The sequence below is a fragment of the Symphalangus syndactylus genome, chromosome 5 (assembly GCF_028878055.3).
Source record: "Symphalangus syndactylus isolate Jambi chromosome 5, NHGRI_mSymSyn1-v2.1_pri, whole genome shotgun sequence".
Taxonomy (NCBI): domain Eukaryota; kingdom Metazoa; phylum Chordata; class Mammalia; order Primates; family Hylobatidae; genus Symphalangus; species Symphalangus syndactylus.
Window position 1 is genome coordinate 147,201,176 of NC_072427.2, and position 16,685 is coordinate 147,217,860.

At 45.6% G+C, this 16,685-nt stretch overlaps 1 protein-coding gene across 3 annotated transcripts in view; it reads left to right on the top strand.

Annotated features, from left to right (window-relative positions):
- LOC134736676 (solute carrier family 2, facilitated glucose transporter member 3-like) overlaps window positions 1-16,275 on the top strand; it is a 50,474-nt gene extending 34,199 nt beyond the window's left edge. For all 3 annotated transcript variants that reach the window (XM_063639699.1, XM_063639700.1, XM_063639701.1), the window contains 9 exons: window positions 1,999-2,091; window positions 3,352-3,512; window positions 5,051-5,291; window positions 5,894-6,056; window positions 6,665-6,852; window positions 10,297-10,401; window positions 11,728-11,829; window positions 12,488-12,691; window positions 13,950-16,275. In XM_063639699.1, coding sequence (XP_063495769.1) covers window positions 1,999-2,091; window positions 3,352-3,512; window positions 5,051-5,291; window positions 5,894-6,056; window positions 6,665-6,852; window positions 10,297-10,401; window positions 11,728-11,829; window positions 12,488-12,691; window positions 13,950-14,168 — 1,476 coding nt within the window. In that variant the 3' untranslated portion in view covers window positions 14,169-16,275. The remainder of the gene's footprint in view (window positions 1-1,998; window positions 2,092-3,351; window positions 3,513-5,050; window positions 5,292-5,893; window positions 6,057-6,664; window positions 6,853-10,296; window positions 10,402-11,727; window positions 11,830-12,487; window positions 12,692-13,949) is intronic.
- Window positions 16,276-16,685: the final 410 nt, after the last annotated feature.

Below are 16,685 nucleotides of genomic sequence, written 5' to 3' on the forward strand. Positions count from 1 at the left end.
GTGACTGAGACATCTGGGAGGCTGCAGGCAAGGTCAGTTCTCCTAAGAAGCTCCCAGCCTATTATCTACCCTGTCTGACCTGAAAGGAAAGGAATTTAAGATAGGAAAGGTTGAAGGGATTGGTGGGGGTGCGGGGAAGGACATAGAAAATGGCTTCAGGTAGGCCGGGCGCGGTGGCTCACGCTTGTAATCCCAGCACTTTGGGAGGCCGAGGCAGGCGGATCACGAGGTCAGGAGATCGAGACCACGGTGAAACCCCGTCTCTACTAAAAATACAAAAAAAATTAGCCGGGCGTGGTGGCGGGCACCTGTAGTCCCAGCTACTCGGAGAGGCTGAGGCAGAAGAATGGCGTGAACCCAGGAGGCAGAGCTTGCAGTGAGCCGAGATTGCGCCACTGCACTCCAGCCTGGGCGACAGAGCAAGACTCCGTCTCAAAAAAAAAAAAAAAAAAAAAAGAAAATAGCTTCAGGTATAAAAATTGAGCTGCCCCAAGGCAGAAATCTAAAATAATATCCCCTTGCCCAGCTGAATTATTCCAGGCAAGCCGAAGACGACTGGTTCTCCCCACTAAGAAATGTCTCTCCAATTTTTTTTTTTTTTTTTTTTGAGACAGAGTCTTGCTCTGTTGCCCAGGCTGGAGTGCAGTGGCACGATCGCGGTCTTGGCTCACTGCAACCTCTGCCTCCCAGGGTCAAGCGATCCTCCTGCTTCAGCCCCTCCTAGTGGCTGGGATTACAGGCACACCCCACCATGCCCAGCTAATTTTTGTGTTTTTAGTAGAGATGGGGTTTCACCATGTTGGCCAGGCTGGTCTCGAACTCCTGACCTCAGGTGATCCACCTGCCTTGGCCCACCTGCCTCGGCTTCCCAAAGTGCTGGGATGACAGGCATGAGCCACCATGCCCGGCCAGAAATGTCTTGTTAGGTTTGTAGTGAGCCAAGTGTTCTTTCTTCCCCCACCCGAGGGTTAGGTTAGGGATAGCAGAACAGTATTTAATAAACCAGAAGACTGAAATGGGGCCAGGATGCAGTGAGTAGATCCAGTAGGTTACGTGGTCCTGGGAGATAAGAGACTCACCGGCCGGGCACAGTGGCTCACGCCTGTAATCCCAGCACTTTGGGAGGCCGAGGCAGGCGGATCACAAGGTCAGGAGATCGAGACCACGGTGAAACCCCGTCTCTACTAAAAAATACAAAAAATTAGCCGGGCATGGTGGCGGGCGCCTGTAGTCCCAGCTACTCGGAGAGGCTGAGGCAGGAGAATGGCGTGAACCCGGGAGGCGGAGCTTGCAGTGAGCCGAGATTGCACCACTGCACTCCAGCCTGGGTGAAAGAGCAAAGACTCCGTCTCAAGAAAAAAAAAATAAATAAATAAATAAAATAAATAAATAAATATTTCCAAACTGACCAACCCAGTTTCTCTTAACTTCTTCCTTCCCCAATTTTCTTTTCCACTTTTACCAAGTTAACTTCACATTCTTATCTCCAGATAAGTTCTTTAGTATAATCTATTCCTTTGTCTTCCCCATTAATTACCTAAATCTCACTGGATGTTTGTCCTTTTCATACCACTCATAGGTCAGATTCTCCTAATAAAGCTCCATAATTAATAAGAAACAGTCATCAATCACAAGTTCTTTTTTTTGTTTTTTTTTTTTTTTTTTTTTTTTTTGAGACGGAGTCTCGCTCTTTCGCCCAGGCTGGAGTGCAGTGGCGCAATCTCGGCTCACTGCAAGCTCCGCCTCCCGGGTTAACGCCATTCTCCTGCCTCAGCCTCTCTGAGTAGCTGGGACTACAGGCGCCCGCCACCACGCCCGGCTAATTTTTTTTTGTATTTTTTAGTAGAGACGGGGTTTCACTGTGGTCTCGATCTCCTGACCTCGTGATCCGCCCGCCTCGGCCTCCCAAAGTGCTGGGATTACAAGCGTGAGCCACCGCGCCCGGCCAATCACAAGTTCTAAAGACTATTCCCTCCTCCCTGTCCTCTGTCTCTCCAGATCACCCCAGCTCTGATCTTTGCCATCACAGTTGCTACAATCGGCTCTTTCCAATTTGGCTACAACACTGGGGTCATCAATGCTCCTGAGACGGTGAGTGCCAGGCCACAAGAATTAGAATCTGGAATAGGGAAGTTATTCTTTTTTTTTTTTTTTTTTTGAGACAGAGTCTCGCTCTGTCGCCCAGGCTGGAGTGCAGTGCCGCGATCTCGGCTCACTGCAAGCTCCGCCTCCCGGGTTCACGCCATTCTCCTGCCTCAGCCTCTCCGAGTAGCTGGGACTACAGGCGCCCGCCACCACGCCCGGCTAATTTTTTGTAGTTTTAGTAGAGATGGGGTTTCACCGTGGTCTCGATCTCCTGACCTCGTGATCCGCCCGCCTCGGCCTCCCAAAGTGCTGGGATTACAAGCGTGAGCCACCGCGCCCGGCCAGGAAGTTATTCTTTTAAGTAGAATTTCAAGAATTCAGAATTTAAGGCCAGGCATGGTGGCACCTGCCTGGAATCCCAGCTACTCCGGAGGCTGAGGCTTAAAGATCACTTGAGCCCAGGAGTTAAACACCATCCTGGGCAATACAGTTAGTGAAGGTCCCTCCCCCGGACTGGGGGAATTAAACTTTGTATCTATCCTGTCCAAGACTGAAGATGGAGACAATATTGGTGGGGAAAATTAGTGGGGTAATTTAATCAAAGGAACAAGCTCATTTACTCCTTGTACCCTGGGCGGTGCTGTTCTTCCTCCCACTCTTTCACCCTATAGTAATACACTTCCTGTATTGTCCCTTAGGGGTTAGTTACAAAGCTGGCCGGGTTCGCTTAGCAGAGGGCTGGGGTGAACATCAGTGCTGCCACCTACTGGGATATTCAGGACAAATGAAAAAGTACTATTCCAGAGAGAGTTAACATTAATTCCAATATGTTATCTGCCTCTTCCATTCGCGTCTATTTATTCCGTTGATTCTCTAGAGAGGAAATGATCCCTAATATTTGTTTTGTTTTGTTTGTTTGTTTTGAGATGTAGTCTCGCTCTGTCACCCAGGCCGGAGTGCAATGGCGCTATCTCGGCTCATCGCAAACTCCGCCCCACGGGTTCAAGCGATTCTGCTACCTCAGCCTCCCCAGTAGCTGGGATTACAGGCATGCGCCACCACAACTAGCTAATTTTGTATTTTTAGTAGAGACGGGGTTTCACCATGTTGGTCAGGTTGGTCTCCAACTCCTGACCTCAGGTGATCCACCCACCTCGGCCTTCCAAAGTGCTGGGATTACAGGCGTGAGCCACTGCACCCAGCATATTTGTATCTTTTGTTCTCATCCAACTATAGTAGTCTGTCCTCCCACCTTTTATTTTGCAGATCATAAAGGAATTTATCAATAAAACTTTGACGGACAAGGGAAATGCCCCTCCCTCTGAGGTGCTGCTCACGTCTCTCTGGTCCTTGTCTGTGGCCATATTCTCCGTCGGGGGTATGATCGGCTCCTTTTCAGTCGGACTCTTTGTCAACCGCTTTGGCAGGTATTGACTAGAAACTGGGCAAGGAAGTGGGCTCTACCAGCCGCACTGAGGACAAGTGTGGAGAGTTAGGGCGGGGAGGTGATGATGCCTTTGAATAAGAACACCTTGAATTCTAATCAAGGGAAACCTAGTCCAGCTGGCCCCGAATATGACTACCCTTGCTTGGAGCTCTACTACCCCGGATAGCTCCCACCCAGCTGTGCAAGATGAACTGTGTGAGTGATTGGCCTTTGCAGTCTAGCTAGGGATATAGGGATAGTTCAGAATTATTCCCTAGTAAACTCAACTATGGGGTTTCCAGAAACATACTTAATTTACAAAGTCCAAAGTTTATTACTCTTCTAAAAAAAAAAACTGGGGTCTCATAAATGTTTTTATTATTTTACACAGGATTGGTAGGAATTATTTTTGTACTTCTTAGTCTATGGCAAATGTGGATAATGGCAAAAAAAAAGTCTTCTTATTCTATAGAAGCCTAACAGTATGTTTTAGAAGGTAGAATATATTTTCAGTTATGACTAATGAAGGAACTGTTTTAATTTGCCAATTAGGCAGGGTGTGCTGGCTCACGCCTGTAATCCTAGCACTTTGGGAAACCGAGGCAAGTGGAACACTTGAGGTCAGGAGTTCTAGACCAGCCTGGCCAACATGGCAAAACCCTGTCTCTACTAAAAATACAAAAATTAGCTGGGCGTAGTGACAGGCACCTATAATCCCAGCTACTCTGGAGGCTGAGGCAGGAAAATCACTTGAAGCTGTGGTAGGGGTGCAGAGGTTGCAGTAAGCTGAGATCTGGCCACTTCACACCAGCCTGGGTGAAAGAGCGAAACTCTGTCTCAAAAAAAAAAAAAAAGCCGGCGCCATGGCTCACGCCTGTAATCCCAGCACTTTGGGAGGCTGAGGCTGGCAGATCACAAGGTCAGGGGATCGAGACCATCCTGGCTAACACAGTGAAACCCCGTCCCTACTAAAAATACAAAAAATTAGCCGGGCGTGGTGGTGTGCGCCTGTAATCCCAGCTGCTTGGAAGGTGAGTCAGAATCTCTTGAGCCTGGGAGGCGCATGTTGCAGTGAGCCGAGATCCCGCCACTGCACTCCAGCCTGGGCGACAGACCAAGACTCCATCTCCAAAAAAAAAAAAATTACCAATTAGATATTCTAGAAATGCAATTGGAATTCACATTTAAAAATCAATAAGGCAACCTGTTTTACTTGATTATGTTGTTCTTTTTTTTTTTTAACCCCCCAAGAAAGAGGGTCTTGCTCTGTCACCTGGGCTGGAGTGTAATGGCCCAATCAATCATAGCTCACTACAGCCTCGACCTCCCACCTCAGCTCCCTGAGTGCCTGGGACTATAGGTGGGCACCATCACACCTGGTTCCCAACTAGAAATGTTCTGATAATAGAAAGCGAAAAACAAAAGTTAGATCAAAAAAAAGAGATATGAGCCTGGAGAAGAGCAGAATAATGAGGACAGAAGAGAAGTTAGGAGCCTCTCACTTTGCTAATTCCACTTTGTCTTTGATTAACCTTACAGGCGCAATTCAATGCTGATTGTCAACCTGTTGGCTGTCACTGGTGGCTGCTTTATGGGACTGTGTAAAGTAGCTAAGTCGGTTGAAATGCTGATCCTGGGCCGCTTGGTTATTGGCCTCTTCTGCGGACTCTGCACAGGTTTTGTGCCCATGTACATTGGAGAGATCTCGCCTACTGCCCTGCGGGGTGCCTTTGGCACTCTCAACCAGCTGGGCATCGTTGTTGGAATTCTGGTGGCCCAGGTACTCTAGAACTTCTCATACTTAATGAGTGTTAGTTTCATGGGTCATTAAAAAAGTTATCATAGGTAAAGCACTGAAGAATATCTGGCACATTTTCAACTACATATGGAAGTTTTAGATATTGTTACTATAACTCATAGATAGTAGCTGAAGAAGCAGGCTGAGGCCGTGTGCTGTGGCTCACGCCTGTAATCACAGCACTTTGGGAGGCCTAGGTGGGCGGATCACGAGGTCAGCAGATAAAGACCAGCCTGGCTAACATGGTGAAACCCCATCTCTACTAAAAATATAAAAAATTAGCCGGGCGTGGTGGCGGGCACCTGTAGTCCCAGCTACTCGGGAGGTTGAGGCCGGAGAATGGCGTGAACCCGGGAGGCGGAGTTTGCAGTGAGCCGAGATTGTGCCACTGCTCTCCAGCCTGGGTGACAGAGCGAGACTCTGACTCAAAAAAAAAAAAGCAGGCTGAGTAGAGAAAGGAAAAGAAACACAATTTGTTTATTTTTTCACATGGTAAAACATGATTTTCTGAACTTTTTGTGTTTTAATGAACTTGTGGCCTGTGAAGTATGGGGTTTATAGCATTATCTTTGTGTGGTTTCTAGATCTTTGGTCTGGAATTCATCCTTGGGTCTGAAGAGCTATGGCCACTGCTACTGGGCTTTACCATCCTTCCTGCTATCCTACAAAGTGCAGCCCTTCCATTTTGCCCTGAAAGTCCCAGATTTTTGCTCATTAACAGAAAAGAAGAGGAGAATGCTAAGCGGAGTGAGTATCCTTCACACCTTACTACATGAATTATATGGTTGTGGTTTGTTTTAGGGATGAGGGGACTGGACCTATTTTCTGTTACGCTCTTTCCCTGCCCTTCGGAATTCAAGTGAGGAGGGTTCTGATTACTCCTGAGTGAGATTTTCAGCCCCTAAAGAATGAGGTGAAAAGGCAGGTTTAGGAATGGATGCTATCAGGCTGGGCGTGATGGCTTATGCCTGTAATCCAGCACTTTAAGAGGCCGAGGCAGGTCACCTGAGGTCAGGAGTTCAAGACCTGCCTGAACAACATGGAGAAACCCCGTCCCTACTAAAAATACAAAATTAGCTGGGCATGGTGGCGCATGCCTGTAATCCCACCTACTTGGGAGGCTGAGGCAGGAGAATCGCATGAACCCGGGAGGTAGAGGTTGCAGGGAGCCGAGATCATGCCATTTCACTCTAGCCTGGGCAACAAGAGTGAAACTCCGTCTCAAAAAAAAAAAAAAAGAAATGGATGCTATCGATCACCTCATCTCGTGCGGCCCTTTCCTGGCTGCCTTACAGGAAGAATGAATTTGGGGCAGCACATTGTCTTTATCCTTTCCTCTTTCTTCTTTTCACCAGTCCTCCAGCGGTTGTGGGGCACCCAGGACGTATCCCAAGACATCCAGGAGATGAAAGATGAGAGTGCAAGGATGTCACAAGAAAAGCAAGTCACCCTGCTGGAGCTCTTTAGAGTGTCCAGCTACCGACAGCCCCTCATCATTTCCATTGTGCTGCAGCTCTCTCAGCAGCTCTCTGGGATCAATGCTGTGAGTATGATACTTTAGGGTCAAAGGTGTCTTACAGTATTTCACTTAAAATGCCGGGCATGGTGGCGGTGTGCCTCTGTAGTCCCAGCTACTCAGGAGACCGAGGTAAGAGGATCACTTGAGCTCAGGAGTTTCAGGCTGCAGTGAGCTATAATTATGCCACTGCATTCCAGCCTGGGTGACAGAGTGAGACTCTGTCTCTGAAATTTAAAAAAAGGGAAAAAAAAAGACCCTGGAAGGACACTGGCAACTTCAGAGTGAACTGACTTTACCAGTCTGTTTTTACAACTAGAATAGCGAGCATGGTAATTTAAAGAGGGCATGATAATTTAAAGAGGGCGGCACAACGGAAGCTAGCATGTGGCAGATAGCCCTCGTATTCCATGCAAATATCAGCTTCCTGCATTTGACTGTGGATTGTAGGAAGAGAGTATTCCTGTGCCTTCTAGTCAACTTCTAGTCTAGCATTTTGATGCTCGAAATAGTAAGTTGGTTCTTGGCCTTTTCTCCTACCTAGCACACCAGGATATTTGTATTTGAAGTGGCAGTGCTTCTTATGGGGGGTTAGAGGCTGTTCTGTCAAAATCTATGAGGAGCCAGGTGTGGTGGCTGCTCATGTCTGTAGTCCCAGCTACTACTTGGGATGCTGAGGTGGGAATATCACTTAGGCCCAGGAGTTAAGCCTGGCAATATAGTATGACCCTGTCTTTAAAAAAAAAAAAAAAACTTGGGAGGAAATACACAGTAGTTAGAAAAAGCCTCCTAGGTGATTTTGATGAATTCCAGTCTGAAATTTCCTCATTTGGAAATGATAATATAGGCCACACGTATTACTGGACAAAAAGTGCTCCTGAGACTTTCCAGAGCAGCAGAGCTGGGGACTAGGCAGCTGAGGCAGCTACGTGCAAGTGTAGCCCTGAGAATGAGCACCTCTTTAAAGAATGTACTTTGCGTTAGTTCTGTGCCTGTTTAAAAAAAGAAAAAAGAAAGAAAGAATAAAAGAATGCACCTGAGGCAACTCCCTAGCTGCCTCACCACAGTCTGGGCCCTGCAAAACACGATCAGGAAAAGATCACCTGTGAGAAATGACAAGTCATCCGTGAGCACTCTGAGGGACACTCCTGCCACTTCAGAGTATGGTGTGTACATTTTTTTTTTTTTGAAACAGAGTCTCACTTGGCACCCAGGCTGGAGTACAGTGGCGTGATCTCGGCTCACTGCAACCTCCACCTCCCAGGTTCAAGCGATTCTCCTGCCTCAGCCTCCTGAGTAGCTAGGACTACAGGCATGTGCCACCATGCCTGGCTAATTTTTGTATTTTTAGTAGAGAACGGGTTTCACCATGTTGCAGGATGGTCTCGATCTCTTGACCTAGTGATCCGCCCGCCACAGTCTTCCTAAGTGCTGGGATTATAGGCGTGAGCCACTGTGCCTGGCCCATTCTTTTTTGAGGTGAAGTCTTGCTCTGTCACCCAGGCTGGGGTGCTGTGGTGCAATCTCAGCTCACCACAACCTCCATCTCCTGGGTTCAAGTGATTCTCCTGCCTCAGACTCCTGAGATTACAGACGGGATTACAGCCCAGATTACATGCGCGCACCACCATATCTTGCTAATTTTTTCGTATTTTTGGTAGAGAATAGAGGGATATCACCATGTTGGCCAGGCTGGTCTCAAACTCCTGACCTCAGGTGATCCACCCACCTCATCTCTCTCTCCTAAAGTGCCGGCCTTACAGGTGTGACCCACCTCACCCGGAATGTACATTAATTATTGTTGGACTAAGCTGGCTCCCACTTTAGTCAATGAGTAGATTTTTGCGCCAGGTATAATCTCACCCAAAGCTGGCTGCACCAGAATTATGGGGGTTGGGATTCCTGAGTCAGCTGAATTTGAGAATCTCTGTGTAAGAGACCTGAAAATTGTCACTTTTCCAACCTACTTTTGCACAAATGATGATTTCTAATTTCCCTTATGGGCAAATGGGTAAGAGGTTGCATTGTATCATGTTTACCTAGCAGAGTAAACTATTTAGGTGAGATGATGTAGGGGTTAGCTTACCTTGCTTGGTGACATTAAATAGCAAAGTCATTTTACTATAAGAAGTTTTATTGAGATGTGTACATGTACATTAGGTTTTTGACGTGTAGACATTATGTTAAGGAAGAGAATTGGCATACCTATTGATTGCTTGTTTAAACTGCTCAAGTAATTACTTTTGCACCAGCCTAATACCTTTCCCTACAAGCTTGACGTCATCACATAATATGTTGAGATTTTTTAAGTCTTAATTAGCCCTAGAGCAGCAGGTTTTTCAATGACTCTACAAATCTGTTTCAAAAAACAATTATCTTATTTTAGAAAATATGAATATACATAGTTTACATCTTACATACTAGGGATTTAAAGAGTTGTTTCTTGAGAAGGTAAATCCCAATGTAGAGGTCCATATTCATCAAAAAGATTAATAAATATTGCTCTGGAGGCAAATACTGTGGGTGAAATAAACTGAAGTGAACCTCGGTAACCTAGATAACGTTCCCTTGTTAACTTGAGGTCTGAGTCCGGTATTTTAATATCTCTTAACTATGGTAGTTATAGCAACTTTAGATTTTAGCCCAGTGCCTAGCAAACAACATAATAATGTATTTAATATATATTAAATTACAATAATAGCTGGTATTATTTCATAAAACACTTCAAAAGGGCCTAGGCCTAGGAAATACAGCCCAACCTCTGCTTATTCAATGAGCAGGATAAGGTTATTCAACTAGTTCACTATGAAATTGAGACACGGATGTGCCTATCAATGTTTCGAGGGTTTGGGGAAGAGCCAATTAAAAAAGCATTTAGCTGGGCGTGATGGCACATGCCTATAATCCCAGCAACTTGGGAGGCTGAGAAGCAGGAGGATCACTTGAGACCAAGAGTTTAGGAGCAGCCTGGGCAACACAGTGAGCTGCTGTCTCAACTTACAAAAAAGAAACGAGGCCGGGCACAGTGGCTCAAGCTTGTAATCCCAGCACTTTGGGAGGCCAAGGCGGGCGGATCACGAGGTCAGACGATCGAGACCACAGTGAAACCCTGTCTCTACTAAAAATACAAAAAAAAAAAATTAGCCGGGCTTGGTGGCGGGTGCCTGTAGTCCCAGCTACTCGGGAGGCTGAGGCAGGAGAATGGCGTGAACCCAGGAGGCGGAGCTTGCAGTGAGCCGAGATTGCGCCACTGCACTCCAGCCTGGGCGACAGAGCGAGACTCCCTCTCAAAAAAAAGAGAAAGGAGATAAGATACAGAAGATAATTCATTTGCAGAAGGGACATTAGTTTTGAACAAAAGCCCTAGAAAAAGGACTTCTTACCCACTGGGACTTTTAAGTTTATTTTTGAGGGTTCTGTGTAACTGGTGTGCAGAATTGTATCAAAGTTGCATGTTTTCTTTTCTCCTAGGTGTTCTATTACTCAACAGGAATCTTCAAGGATGCAGGTGTTCAAGAGCCCATCTATGCCACCATCGGCGCGGGTGTGGTTAATACTATCTTCACTGTAGTTTCTGTAAGTTGGATGGTTTGGTAATTTTGGGGGGGAGAAAAGAATCCTTGCTATAGATGTTCAGAGATGGATTGCATGACCCTACCATCATTTAGTTACCTTTTTGTTGTTTAATTTTCCTTTGGGAAAAAGAGATACATTTAATGTTGGATGTAGTCTTCACTCTTCAAGCAAATATGGGATGGATGGGAAAGGAGGGAGTATAGAAGGGACTATATAGTATGCTTTGAACTTGGAATTGGAGGGAGAGGTGTTTGGAAAAACTCTTAAGCTCTGTTATTCCACTGTTTTTACACTAAAACAACAATAATCAACAGAAGATATCTGTGATCCCCAGAATATGTGAGCATTTTTCCCCATGAGGTGGGCAATCAGTTCTGTAGTGGACACCATCTAGGTGTCCTGTGATTTAATTCTGACACTTGTCTACCTGGAGATAGCATCAGATCTCACAGGTTGGTGGCCCAGTTCCCAAGACTGCCCCCCACTCCTGATGCCAATCACAAGCTCCAGGTTGTTTACCTGTGCTTCTGACCCACCAGCTGGAGAACCCACGACACCCTCTTTGGGTTTGATTAATTTGCTACAGTGGCTCACAGAACTCAGGAAAATTGTTTCCTAGTTCGATTTACAGGATATTTTAAAGCACAGAAATAAACACCCAGTTGAAGAGATTCACGGGGCGAGGTCTGGAGGGATACTGAGCATGGGAGCTTCTGTCTCCCTGGAGCTGGGGTGCACTCCTAGCACATAGATGATTTGTTGCTGACCTTCCTGTCAGCTTCCACGGGTTCAGATATCTGGAAGCTCCCCACACCCTGCCTTTTGGGCCTTTTATGCAGACTTAATTGGTTCTCCATGATCGAAGCATGGACAACTGTTCTGAAATGTGATTGGACAAAAAGGCAATGATCTGAACCCAGCCGGGCCTGTCTGTTTGGATTATTTTGGCCTCTCTGTAGCATTTCTTCCTCTAGGGTGTGGGGCAGGATCCTCTCTGAAATGAGGGTTTTATGACCCACAGTCAGATTAGCGTCCTGCCAAGTGGGAGGGCAGGAGAAAGTCAGAGAAGAATTCTGTTATCTGAGGCCTGCTTCTGAGGCCTAAAGCATCCCACCATTATGATAAAAGACTCTACCAAGGGCTATGGGGATTTTGAGCCAGGACCTGTGAATGGAACACAATATGTATGTATATAAAATCGTAAATCACAGGAGGTGTATCCATAACAAGTGTCCTGCTGTTGGTAGGGCAGATTTCAAGTAGCTCAGACACTGTTTTCATGGAAAGGAAAACTGTAAGTTTCATGTCATATTCTTCTTCTTCCAGCTATTTCTGGTGGAAAGGGCAGGAAGAAGGACTCTGCATATGATAGGCCTTGGAGGGATGGCTTTTTGTTCTACACTCATGACTGTTTCTTTGTTATTAAAGGTGAGTGCTCTTTGAGTGAGGAAAAGCGAGGGAGGGGGAAAGGAGGAGAGATTACAGTTGACTTCTGTGACACAAGGGGTGGGTTGTTAAGGTTGCAGTTTGTCAATAAAGTCAGAGGAGAGAAGCAAGGTGCCCAGAGTTTAAGAAACATGGGTCATCAGAGAACTGGAGGTAAACTGTTAGAATCCTTACATTATAGAACATTATTATAGCTTATAAAATACATTATCTAATTTAATTCTTAAAATAATATCAAGGTAATCACACTTAATAGTGTGATTGACCTCAAATAATCCACCTGCCTTGGTGTGAGCCACAGCGCCCGGCCAAAAAAAATTTTTTTTTAATTTGGCAGGTGTGGTGGCACATGCTTCAAGTCCAAACGATTTGAGAGGCTGAGGTGGGAGGATTGATTAAGCCTAGGAGATGGATGATGCAGTGAGCTATTGTAGTGCCACTACACTCCAGCATGGGCAACAGAGTAAGACCCTGTCTCAAAAAGTAAAAATAAAAATAAATCCAAGCCTTTTGATTCCACAGCCACTCTTTGTATTGTACGTCAGGGACAGGAGGAGCTTGCCGTTAATTGCCTCTGGGAACCTAGATACTAGGTTACACTGTCTTTAAATTTAATTTTCTCTGTTCCTTCCTCTTACAGGATAACTATAATGGGATGAGCTTTGTCTGTATTGGGGCTATCTTGGTCTTTGTCGCCTTCTTTGAAATTGGACCAGGCCCCATTCCCTGGTTTATTGTGGCCGAACTCTTCAGCCAGGGCCCCCGCCCAGCTGCGATGGCAGTGGCCGGCTGCTCCAACTGGACCTCCAACTTCCTAGTTGGATTGCTCTTCCCCTCCGCGGCTGTAAGTAAACTCACCTTATCTTAAAACTAGCCTATGTAAGCTGACATGTTGAAGATACTCCTTAATAATACAGTAGTCTGGGCCTGGCATGGTGGCTCGCGCCTATAGTCCTAACACTGTGGGAGGCTGAGGCAGGTGGATCACCTGAGGTCAAGAGTTCGAGACCAGCCTTGCCAACATGGTGAAATTCAAAAATTAGCTGAGCATGGTGGCACATGCCTGTAATTCCAGCTACTTGGGAGACCGAGGAAGGAGAATTGCTTAAACCTGGGAGGTGGAGGTTGCAGCGAGCTGAGATCACGCTACTGCACTCTAGCCTGCTCGATGGAAGCAAGACTCCATCCCTAAATAAATACAAAAATACAGTAGTCCCTCCTCATCTTCAGTTTCAGTTACCTGTAGTCTGAAAATATTAAATGGAAAATTGCAGAAATAAACAATTCATAAAGTTTAAATTGCGGCAGGACACAGTGGCTCAAGCCTGTAATTCCAGCACTTTGAGAGGCCAAAGGAGGTGGATAACTTGAGGTCAGGAGTTGGGGACCAGCGAGACTATCATGGTGAAACCCTGTTTCTACAATAAATACAAAAATTAGGCCAGGCGTCGTGGCTCACGACTGTAATCCCAGTGAGCGAGATCATGCCATTGCACTCGAGTCTGGGCAACGAGAAACTCTTTCTCCAAAAAAAAAAAAAAAAAGTTATCCAGTCGTGGTAGCACACACCTGTAGTCCTAGCTAGTCAGGAGACTGAGGCAAGAGAATCACTTGAACCCAGGAGGTGGAGTTCACGGTGAGCTGCGATGACGCTTCTGCTCTCCAGCCTGGGTGACAGAGCGAGATTCCGTCTCAAAAAAAAAAAAAAATTCATAAATAGAGATGGAGTTGCCCAGGCTAGTCTCAAACTGCTGGGTTCCAGTGATCTTCCCACCTTGACCTCCCAAAGTGCTGGGATTACAGGTGTGAGCCACTGCACTCAGCCCAGAAACACAGATTTTAAAAATAATACTCAATAGTCCAAAAATACTCAGTAGACATTTGGAAGCATCTAACTGTAATGAAAAGGAATGACAGAAAGAAAACTAGAGAGAACTACAGTAAGTTAGCAATGGAATCGTAAGTGAATCTCTGAAGAAACCTGTTTTCATTAAATATGGAAGGGTTATAGCTTGAAGCCTATTGGAAATATGTGAAGGAAATTGAGTTTGTCAATGACCAGATTTTTATAACAACCTTCCTTTTTTCTGTCCTTTCACTAGCACTATTTAGGAGCCTACGTTTTTATTATCTTCACCGGCTTCCTCATTACCTTCTTGGCCTTTACCTTCTTCAAAGTCCCTGAGACCCGTGGCAGGACTTTTGAGGATATCACACGGGCCTTTGAAGGGCAGGCACACGGTGCGAATAGATCTGGGAAGGACGGCGTCATGGAGATGAACAGCATCGAGCCTGCTAAAGAGACCACCACCAATGTCTAAGTCATGCCTCCTTCCACCTCCCTCCCAGCATGGGAAAGCCACCTCTCCCTGAACAAGGGAGAGACCTCATCAGGATGAACCCAGGACTGCTTCTGAATGCTGCTACTTGATTCCTTTCTCATCCCACGCACTCCATGAGCACCCAAGGCTGGGGTTTGTTGGATTTTCAATGGCTTTTTAAGTATTTTATTTCCTGGACATTCTCTTCTGCTTAGAAGAGACCAAGTGAACCTGCCTTCATTTCAGGAGGGATTGGCCGCTTGGCATATGACAACTTTGCCAGCTTTTCCTCCCTTCGATTCTAATATTGCCACAATAGGGGATACAGGAGAGGAAAAGAAAGGTGCAGTTCCCCCAACCTCAGACTTACCAGGAAGCAGATACATATGAGTGTGGAAGGCAGAGGGGGTTATGTAAGAGCACCTTCGTCACTTCCATACAGCTCTACACGGCAAATTAACTTGAGTTTTATTTATTTTGTCCTCTGGTTTAATTACATAAATATTTATTTTTTAAGTGTAATTTTGCCAAATAATAAAAACAGAAGGAAATTGAGATTAGAGGGAGGTGTTTAAAGAGAGGTTATAGAGCAGAAGATTTGATGCTGGAGAGGTTAAGGTGCAATAAGAATGTAGGGAGAAATGTTCATTATTGGAGGGTAAATGATATGGTGCCTGAGGTCTGTACGTTACCTCTTGACAATTTCTGTCCTTCAGATGGAAAATCTTTAAGTTCAATTTCTCATAAAAGTCATATACCTATATAATAAAGCTACTGATTTCCTTTGGAACCTTTTTCTTTAAGATAATAGTTTACATGTAGTAGTACTTGAAATCTAGGATTATTAACTAATATGGGCATTCTAGTTAATGGCAGTTGATGGGTTCTAATTTTGGATGGAGTCGAGGGAAGGGAAAGTGAATTCTAGAAAGCCTGTTCCCCTCACTGGACGAAATAACTCCTTCTTCTTGTAGTAGTCTCATTACTTTTGAAGTAATCCCACCACCTATCTCGTGGGAGAGCCATCCAAACGAGAAACCTAAAATAATTGCTTCTTGGTAGAGAGTCATTATTTGTCCACTTTGTTCTTTAGGAGATTTTAGGTGTTGATTTTCTGTTTTATTTTAACTCATACCTTTAAAGGAATTCTCCAAAGAATGTTTATAGCAAACTTGGAATTTGTAACCTCAGCTCTGGGAGAGGATTCTTTTCTGAGCGATTATTATCTAAAGTGTGTTGTTGCTTTAGGCTCACGGCACGCTTGCGTATGTCTGTTACCATGTCACTGTGGACCTGTGCCGAGTGCCCTCAGGGGACTTGAATCTTTCCAATAAACCACGTTTAGATAGTATGAGTCAATGTGCAGTGTAGCCCACACTTGAGAGGATGAATGTATGTGCACTGTCACTTTGCTCTGGGTGGAGGGACGTTATTGTTGACTTATTTTCTCTGTGTTTGTTCCTACAGCCCCTTTTTCATGTGTTGCTCAATGTCCCTTTCCCTTCTTGGTGCTTACACATCTCAGACCCGTTAGCCAAACCCTTGCCAGTGACAGTATTTTTGTTCTCAGTTCTCACTATTCCCTCTGGTCGTGGAGCCTTTGAATATATATGCACATAGCTGAGGCTGGGTGCGGTGGCTCACGCCTGTAAGCCCAGCACTTTGGGAGGCCTAGGCGGGCGGTCAGGGGTTTGAGACCAGTCTGGCCAACATAGTGAAACCCTGTCTCTACTAAAAATGCAAAAATTAGCCGGGCGTGGTGGCAGGCGCCTGTAATCCCAGCTACTTGGGAAGCTGAGGCAGGAGAATCACGTGAACCCAGGACGCAGGGGTTGCAGTGAGCCGAGATCGCATCATTGCACCCTAGCCTGGGCCACAGGGTGAGACTCCGTCTCAAAAAAAAAAAATGCACATAGCTATAGAGTGGGCTTTAGCTTGAAAAGGTGACCTTGCAGCTTCACGCCAACTTCTGGCTCCTCAAACAGTAGGTTGGCAGTGAGGCAGGGTTCCATTTCTCACTGAGAGGATTGTGAATATTTCCATATGGATTTTCTATTATTGTTACTCTGATTCTTTGTTTTAAAATAAAAATTCTGAATGTACACGACATTATCGGCTTATTTACTTTTTGTCCTTCCTATAACCACAAAATCAGCTTTAAATCCTGACTTGGCTACTCAGTGCCTGTTGTGACTTTGAGACTTGTATGAGACCCTCATACTCATATGGGACTCTTTTAGAGTTTCATATATAAGAGAATAGCAATATGTTTATTATGTAGATTAAATGAAAAAGCTTTAGTGGCCGGGCACAGTGGCTCACACCCGTAATCCCAGCACTTTGGGAGGCCAAGGCGGGCGGATCACCTGAGGGCGGAAGTTCAAGACCAGCGTGACCAACAGGGAGAAACTCCGTCTCTACTAAAAATACAAAAATTAGCTGGGCATGATGGCTCATTCCTGTAATCCCAGCTACTCGAAGGCCGAGGCAGGAGAATTGCTTGAACCTGGGAGGCGG